Source organism: Chaetura pelagica, unplaced genomic scaffold (genome assembly GCF_000747805.2).
Source record: "Chaetura pelagica isolate M959 unplaced genomic scaffold, ChaPel_1.0 scaffold604, whole genome shotgun sequence".
NCBI lineage: Eukaryota > Metazoa > Chordata > Aves > Apodiformes > Apodidae > Chaetura > Chaetura pelagica.
Window position 1 is genome coordinate 281,505 of NW_009952965.1, and position 8,830 is coordinate 290,334.

Below are 8,830 nucleotides of genomic sequence, written 5' to 3' on the forward strand. Positions count from 1 at the left end.
CAGCTCTGTAGCTGTTCCACACAGCAGGACTTGTTAGCTCCTTGTCACTGCTTAATAAATGGAGACAATTTATGACAAGCCCTTCTGAAGGCGCGTTTTATTGCGCAGCGATAGCTGGAGCAGCAGGAGCTGGAGAAACCTCTCATTTCATTGCTTTATGGAACTCCTGGGAGTCCTCTCAATACACATCACCCCAAGGAAGCAAATGTCCCTCTGAATGAGACACGGAAGTGTTTAGAATTGCTGCAGCAAGAACCTCTCAGGGAAGGTGTCATCATTCCTTAAGGTTTTGGGTTTAGCTCCTAAATATGCTTCAAAATGAATGTTCTGACTAACTGGGCTGTCTTGCCATCACTGTAACTCCCAGTTCTTCCCCTGCCATAAAATGCCACCTTTTGGGTGGCATCCAAACACTGTCATTTACATCAAATCACCTTTAGAAGACATCTGAAGCCCGTCACTTTCCCATGACCTTTCTAGGGGTTCCCATCTCACCTGCACATCCCACCCTGCTTCCCTTAACCTCATGTCGAAGAAGAGGGGCTAAAGATTCTGTCTGTCCCCATGGACAGGAACATGAGAACAGATCTGCACACCAGGAGCATTTGGTAGGTTACCTGACCCAAAAGATGATACTTCTGCACTGATTTGGCTAATGAGAATGGCACCTGCCTGTGTCAGTCACTGTGAGGACAGTGTTAGGTGGACTCTGTCCTTACCAAAGGACATGCACCAGCACAGGTTTGGGGGTGACCTGCTGGAAAGCAGCTCTGGGGAGAAAGACCTTGGAGTCCTGGTGGCCAACAGGCTGACCAGGAGCCAGCAATGTGGCCTTGTGGCCAAAAAGGCCAATGCCATCCTGGGGGCATCAAGAAGAGTGTGGCCAGCAGGTCAGGGAGGTTCTCCTGCCCCTCTGCTCTGCCCTGGGGAGGCCCCATCTGGAGAACTGGGCCCAGTTCTGGGCTGCCCAGTTGCAGAAGGACAAGGAGCTGCTGGTGAGGGGACAGAGAAGGGTTATGAAGATGCTGAAGGGACTAGAACATTTCTATTGTGAGGAAAGGCTGAGGGACTTGGGTCTTTTTAGCCTGGAGAAGGATCTTATCTGTGCTTATCAACACATCAAGGGTGGGTGCCAGCAGGATGGAGCCAGGCTTTTCCCAGTGGTGCCCAGTGACAGGATAGGGGGCAAAGGGCACAAACTGGAACACAGGAGGGTCAACCTAAACAGAAAAAATACTTCTTTGCTGTGAGGGTGGCAGAGCCCTGGGACAGGCTGCCCAGGGAGGTGGGGGAGTCTCCATCCCTGGAGACATTCCCAGCCCTCCTGGACGTGTTCCTGTGGGATCTGCTCTGGGGGATCCTGCTCTGGCAGGGCTTGGATAGATGATCTCCAGGGGTCCCTGCCAACCTCAACATTGTGATTTTGTGACTAACCTGTTACTCAGACCCTCCCTACCTCCCCTTCCCACCTTTGGTGTGTCAGTACAACCTACAACACTGCAGGTCAACACTGCTTGTATTTAGCTTCTGACCATTTCCAAGTTGCTCTTGTCTTCCTCTCACTCCCAAATAACCACCAAGGCACATGGACAGGAGAAAAAAAAAAAAAAAAGTAAACCATACTCTAGGGAGCTAATGAGAATGGAGTAAAACCTGTGGGCTCAGAATGAATGGGTTTTCTAGTGGATAATAACTACTTCGCTGGATGAAATTAAGAGTAAAACTTTTAAACTCTTTAAATTTTTCCCATTCTCACTTCAGAAGTAATTTTCATGACTCAGAAGCCTTCTGGATAGTAAGACATCCCACTGTCCTTCAACCTCCATGTCTCCAGGTGAAAGATACTAATTAACACTCACCATCTCTGACCCTCTCCTTTCTGACTTACAGAATTTAAAGTAGAAGAGAGTCACAGAGATGATCCCAGGGCTGGAGCAGCTCTGCTCTGGAGCCAGGCTGGGAGAGTTGGGGTGTTCAGCCTGGAGAAGAGAAGGCTCCAGGGAGACCTTAGAGCAGCTTCCAGTGCCTGAAGGGGCTCCAGGAAAGCTGGGGACGGACTTGGGACAAGGGCAGGGAGGGATGGGATGAGGGGAATGGATGAAAACTGGAAGAGGGAGATTGAGGTGAGACATGAGGAAGAAATTCTTCCCTGTGAGAGTGGTGAGAGCCTGGCCCAGGTTGCCCAGGGAAGCTGTGGCTGCCCCATCCCTGGCAGTGTTGAAGGGCAGGTTGGATGGGGCTTGGAGCAGCCTGGGCTGGTGGGAGGTGTCCCTGCCCATGCAGGGGATGGGACTGGATGATCTTTAAGGTCCCTTCCAACCCAAACCATTCTATGATGTAATCCTATGATCTCCTGAACAGACCCTGGGCACTCCCCACTCCAGCTCTGTCCCATCACACACTGTCCCCGCACCAGACCCAGCTCCCCAGACAGGTCAGCACCTCTCACCTCTCGTCCCCCAGCACTAGTCACCCCACAAACCACTACCTGTACATCTACCAGCAAGCAACACCCTCCTAAGAAAAACACCCTGGGTCAGAGTTACTCCAAACCTGCAGCAGGAAGAGCCTCGCAGAAAAACACGGTTAGGAGCAAATGAAATTATCTAATGTTTTATTAATAGAATATATTCAAATAAATGATCATTTCCTGACATGAATAATTCCTTCAGTGTGAAGCAAAGTAGGCCAGATAATGGTGTTACATGCTTTTGAGGAGCAGAGTGCTGAAACTGAAATCTCACCTCCTGTCCTGTGGCTGCCTCCATGTCAAGGAAGAGGTCGAGCAGGGAACGGACCAGCCGGGCAGCCTTGGCCTTGCTGATGGAGTTCAGGAAGGGCCTGACGTACTTGAGAAGTCCTCCCAGCTCTGGATGCAAGGAAAAACAAACCCTGAAACTCAGCCACACACAGCCAGGAGCTACACTGCATCTGGAGCACCTGACACATCCACACATGGCTGTGTTAACTACAGCGAACGGTTTACGAGCAGCCTCTCAACATCAACATCTCAACTTCATTATCACCCATCAACATGGGTGGTGAGAGCCTGGCCCAGGTTGCCCAGGGAAGCTGTGGCTGCCCCATCCCTGGCAGTGTTGAAGGGCAGGTTGGATGGGGCTTGGAGCAACCTGGGCTGCTGGGAGGTGTCCCTGCCCATGCAGGGGGTGGGACTGGATGAGCTTTAAGGTCCCTTCCAACTCAAACCAGTCTGGGACTCTATGGTATGACTCTATGGTCATTTATGAGAAGAACAATAAATGTCACCAAAGGGACACTTTGTAGTAAGCAAGGAGCTGGCAAAGGGGACAGCTGGGCTCCACTCCTGGATCCTTGAGATCCCTTCCAACCTGGCATTCCATGATTCACTCCCACACCCCCCACCCCATCATACCACCACGTGCAACCACACTTGCCTCAGGCACATTTTAAAAACAAAACCAGCTGCTAAATACTTGAAGATTTTTCTATAATTTAGGCAATGGAGTTTCCAGTTTAAATGTTTTTACAGTGGCAGCTTGAGGTTCTCACCTGCCATCCCCAGCTTGCCCTAGAGAGTGAGATACACCTGCTGCTGCAAACATCCCATGTTCCAACACCTCCTCACCTCACCTAATTAGGTCTTACCTCACTCAGCCAGGTTTCTGGTTCTACTGGTCTCCTGACTAGTTCACAGTTACAAATGAAAAAAGGAGAAGTCTTGATTTATGGAAAAATACCCTAAAATGTCATTCCTACAAAGTGCAGGAATGTGCCACTGACATCTCAGCAGTTTTGGGACCCGTGGAAGCAGAAGGGAGTTAGTGACATGTTGGAGCTGCAGAGCAGGAGCTCAAAGCAGCTGTGTGGAAAGGACCTGGTGGCCAACAGGCTGACCAGGAGCCAACAATGTGACCTTGTTGCCAAGAAGTTCCGGGGGGCAGGAGAAAGAGCGTGGCCAGCAGGTCAGGGAGGTTCTCCTGCCCCTCTGCTCTGCCCTGGGGAGGCCCCATCTGGAGAACTGGGCCCAGTTCCAGAAGGACAAGGAACTGCTGGTGAGGGGACAGAGAAGGGCTATGAAGATTCTGAAGGGACTAGAAGACCTCTCTTACAAGGAAAGGCTGAGGCTCTTTTTAGCCTGGAGAAGGCTGAGGGGGAATCTCATCAACACACCAAGGGTGGGTGCAGGAGGCCAGCCAAGACTCTTTTCAGTGGTGCCCAGTGACAGCACAAGAGGTAACGGGCACAAACTTGAGCACTGCAAGTTCCATCTAAACACGAGGAGGAACTTCTTTCCTGTGAAGGTGGCAGAGCCCTGGGACAGGCTGCCCAGAGAGGCTGTGGAGTGTCCATCCCTGGAGACATTCCAAACCCTCCTGGACACCATCCTGTGCAACCTGCTCTGGGTGACCCTGCTCTGGCAGGAGGCTGGACTGGATGATCTCCAGAGGTCCCTTCCAACCCCTGACAATCTGTGACAACTCCTCTCCTGTGACAAATCACACATGGCCACCAGGCCAGGCTGCTGCCATGTCTGGTTACAGTCAGGAGAAGACAATCCTTGGATCAGCTCAGCACAGTTCAGTGCTGCCCAGGAGGGTCCTACCTTGGAATTGTGGCTTATTTGCCCCAGAATTTTAAGTCTCACTTAAACATCACCCAGATTTTGCATTAACAGGTTTACAAGAGTTGACAGTAAAAAAAATCCAACAAAAAAACACCTCAAAACAAAACCTGTAACAAGTATCTCAGAAACCTTCCATATCACAGAATGAAAGAATCGTTATGGTTGGAAAAGACCTTGAGGATGACAGAGTCCAACCATACCCAACTGGTGTCAGAATAAGAACTAAAAGAGACTAATCAATTTTATATCAATTAGTAAACAGAGGAACATCAGCAGAACTTCAGTTTGGGAGGATTCCAATAAAATCAGTTGAGAACCAAGTTTCTCCCACGTGTCATTTGGCTGCAATGCAAAAGAATTGTCCTAGGAAAATCTTAATAGTATCTCCAAAATATTCCTGGTGGTTTTATTTTTCCAATCTATTTCTTTTAGAAGTTAAATCAACTTCTTTGAGAAGTTTAATCAAGCCTGAGACAACTTGTTTCTTGCACTGTCCAGTGGAACTCACAGTGTGTCCCAGTCCAGTTGCTCATGGTGCTGTTCTGATATTTTGTACACCTGAAAAAGCAGTTTTAGAACAAATGGAAGTTATCTCAGGTACATCCTGGATCCTCCAAAGAGCCTGATTTTCCAAAGAGCAGGCTAAAAAATTGTGACTTTTGCTACAATGAACCACTCACACTTTTTCCAGGGAACCAAACAAGGCACTAGGACTGCCCTGCCTAAAATTTCATCCAAGTTTTACTTTCCCTCTGACTGAGAACAAATGAGCAGGTTTTTCTATAACTCAGGTGCAGGTACCTTAGTATCTAAGACTGAGATTAGTGATATCCAAGATTGAGACAGTTCTACTCAAGAAGGAAGACCTGACTGCCACATGGCAGATGATGCCTTTGTTCTGCAGAGCACTCATGGATGCAAATCCCAAACATTTTTATCAAAGGTATAGAATCATGGAATGGTGAAAGTTGGAGGGACCTCAAAGATCACCAGGTTCCAACCCCCTGCATGGGCAGGGACACCTCCCACCAGCCCAGGCTGCTCCAAGCCCCATCCAACCTGCCCTTCAACACTGCCAGGGATGGGGCAGCCACAGCTTCCCTGGGCAACCTGGGCCAGGCTCTCACCACCCTCACAGCAAAGAATTTCCTCCTCATGTCTCACCTCAATCTCCCTCTTCCAGTTTTCATCCATCCCCCTCATCCCATCCCTCCCTGCCCTTGTCCCAAGCCCCTCCCCAGCTTTCCTGGAGCCCCTGCAGACACCCCTCCTATAGGAGAGCTGCTCCAGCCCTCCTGGCTCATCAAGGCAGCCAGACTCTGAGGTCCACCAGCTCCTAAGCACCAAGGTCCTTCACACTGTGCATCACTGCTTCCCAGGACCAACAGAATCATAGTTTTAGTGTGCTCTTCCACGTGGGAAAGAAGGTTTAGGAAAAAAGAAAAGAAAAAAAAAATCACATGAGAGACACACTGCAGTACCTCTCTTTCCATTGACTTGTTCAACAGCTGCCTGAGAACTCGCCAGAAAGCAGATTTCAAGTCAACAACTAAAACACCTCAGTGTGTTTTGCAAACGACACATTGAGACGTGTGAGCTCAAAGTTCCCATAGAAATTTCTCTTTCCTACCAACTATTTTTAGGTTTATTTTTTTACTTAAGTAAATGCACTGCTTGGTTAAGTGGTGTGATTGACAGCTCTGGAGAAGTGATGAGCAGCAGCTCTGGAAAATGAAGTTGCTGCTCATCCTCAGAGGAAGAGCTTCAACCAGTTCACACACCATGCACCAGGATTCCTGAGCTGAGTTATTCCAATCCCACAGTTTGAAGCAATGCTATAAAAAAACAGGACTGTCCTAAAAAAACCAGCAGTATTTCATCTACCAGTTCAATCCTTCACCTCTATCAAGCAGATAATAATAATACAAATGACACTTCCCCCACACACAAGGTTGCAGTTCACTAGAGATGAGTCCTTTAAATAAACTCCAGGTCCCTTGATGCTCCCAGACAGGCAGCAGCTCCAACTTTCTAACCCCACCAAACTCCAGCTGGACTGTTGCCAAACACTTTCACCTCTGGGATATTACCTCTTGAACAGCCAACAAGCCACTGCCACACCTCAAATTCCACTAATTGAAACTTTGTGTCCAGCAGGAGCTAAAGTGATGAGATGTACTTCACCTGGGCCAGACAAGACAGTCTTGTCCCTTGACCAATCTACTCCACCCTCCACAGGGAACAGAAAGGGAAGGGGACAGTTCTTTCCACAGGACTAGCACATCTCCAAGCTGTGAGGAGCCACAGGTCCAGAGGAGGCCACAGAGATGAACCAAGGGCTGGAGCAGCTCTGGGACAGGCTGGGAGAGTTGGGGGGTTCAGCCTGGAGAAGAGAAGGCTCCAGGGAGACCTTAGAGCAGCTTCCAGTGCCTGAAGGGGCTCCAGGAAAGCTGGGGAGGGGCTTGGGACAAGGGCAGGGAGGGATGGGATGAGGGGGATGGATGAAAACTGGAAGAGGGAGATTGAGGTTGGACATGAGGAGGAAATTCTGTGCTGTGAGGGTGGTGAGAGCCTGGCCCAGGTTGCCCAGGGAAGCTGTGGCTGCCCCATCCCTGGCAGTGTTGAAGGGCAGGTTGGATGGGGCTTGGAGCAGCCTGGGCTGGTGGGAGGTGTCCCTGCCCATGCAGGGGGTTGGATCTAGATGATCTTGAAGGTCCCTCCAACCCAAACCATTCCATGATTCTATGTTGTTTATCTACTTTTTTGGTTTCCATCCTGTCTCCAAAAGGACCTCTGCCAAAACCCACTTATTCCTCTTCCATTAAAGGAGGAGGCTGGACTCCTGGGGCTGGACCTTACCTCATACCTCAGTTACTTATTTCAGGCTCACCTTCTGCCTGCCCAGTCTTGGCCAAAAGGGACCCCAGCTCCAGGATGCTCTGCTCTTTGACCTGCACCGCTTCCTCATCATTTTCCTGGACATCACGTTTCACTGCAAAAGAGAGAGAAAGTCACCTTGAATGCCACCTCAGTTAGAAGACAATCATTACTAGGTCAGCTCCTGGAAAGCCATCCAAACATGTTCCTGTTCTAACAGGCAACAAGGAATTCAGCCTGGCCTGGGAGAGCTGGAAAGCAGATGATGTGGGAAGTTTAAATGCAGTTTATGGAGAGCACTTGGTCTGTGTTTCACCAGGGCTTTAATCCAGCTGGTACACACAACTTCATGTTCCAAAGGGGCTGTAAGTGAAGTTTTGAACTAGTCTCATCAAGCTTGTCCAGCTGTTCCAAGTTTTATTTGAAAAACATCCCCATCCCCCAACAGATTCTCTCTTGCTGAAGCCAAAACACCAAATAAAGGAAGTTTAATGGGATTCCTGGGGTTGGGTGTTGTGGGATTGGGATTCCTGACCTTGCTGCTGTGTGTAACAAGTTGTGATCTCATGGTCAAAACTGAGCACAGGAACAACAGGGGCTGGGTGAGAGAGTTTGTCTGTCCTCTTTGCTCCAGAGGCACCACTGCTGCAGGAGTCAGGCCTCCTTCCCACACTGACCTGACAATCTAATCATCACCCTGTGTATTCAGGTGAGTAATCCTGGCTCTGGAGCACAGACAGGCCCAGTGACACACACCAGCATCAAACCTGTGTTTACACAACATCAATTCCATGGAAATCACCCAGCAAGCAATACATCCCTCCCTGCTGCCTGCTCCCGGGTCAGTATTCCCCCCCAGCACACCCTGTGCAGGTGAGCTCCTCCACCTTCCACTCCAAGAAAGCCAAACCCCACTGCCCAGCTCTGGGGAGGGAACCAGAACCCCTCCCTGCCACCCCAAGCACAGGCTGCACCTCCCAGACCCCACAGCTTAACCCCAAGAGTGTGAAAGCAAAGTAAGTTTGTTCTGAGCAGGGCAGTGACCCGACCCACCAGCCCTGGGGTGTGACAGGCTGAGGGCACCAACTACTCATTAACCAGAGACACCCCCAGAGGGACGAGCAGCCTGACAGACCCCAGAGCAGCTCCAGGGTCAAGGTCCCACACAGAGCCCGGGTGCCACGGATCTGCCCCACACAGGGGGTCACAGCAGGTCGTGGCACCGTCAGCCACCACCACGGGCTCGGAGGGGCAGGAGCTGCTCTCCCAGCCCAGGTTCTGAGCTCTCCCCGCACACAGGGAGGTCCACATGGCACCTACAAACCACCTCCTAGCACTGACACCCCC

At 50.3% G+C, this 8,830-nt stretch overlaps 1 protein-coding gene across 1 annotated transcript in view; it reads right to left on the minus strand.

Moving 5' to 3' along the window:
- The window catches only part of PSMD11 (proteasome (prosome, macropain) 26S subunit, non-ATPase, 11), a 41,752-nt gene that overhangs the window by 11,499 nt on the left and 21,423 nt on the right, over positions 1-8,830 (minus strand). The window contains exons 2-3 of the mRNA XM_009995699.1: positions 7,497-7,598; positions 2,745-2,869 (exon numbers count right to left, since the gene is read on the minus strand). Of these exons, the coding sequence (XP_009994001.1) occupies positions 2,745-2,869; positions 7,497-7,598 (227 nt within the window). The remainder of the gene's footprint in view (positions 1-2,744; positions 2,870-7,496; positions 7,599-8,830) is intronic.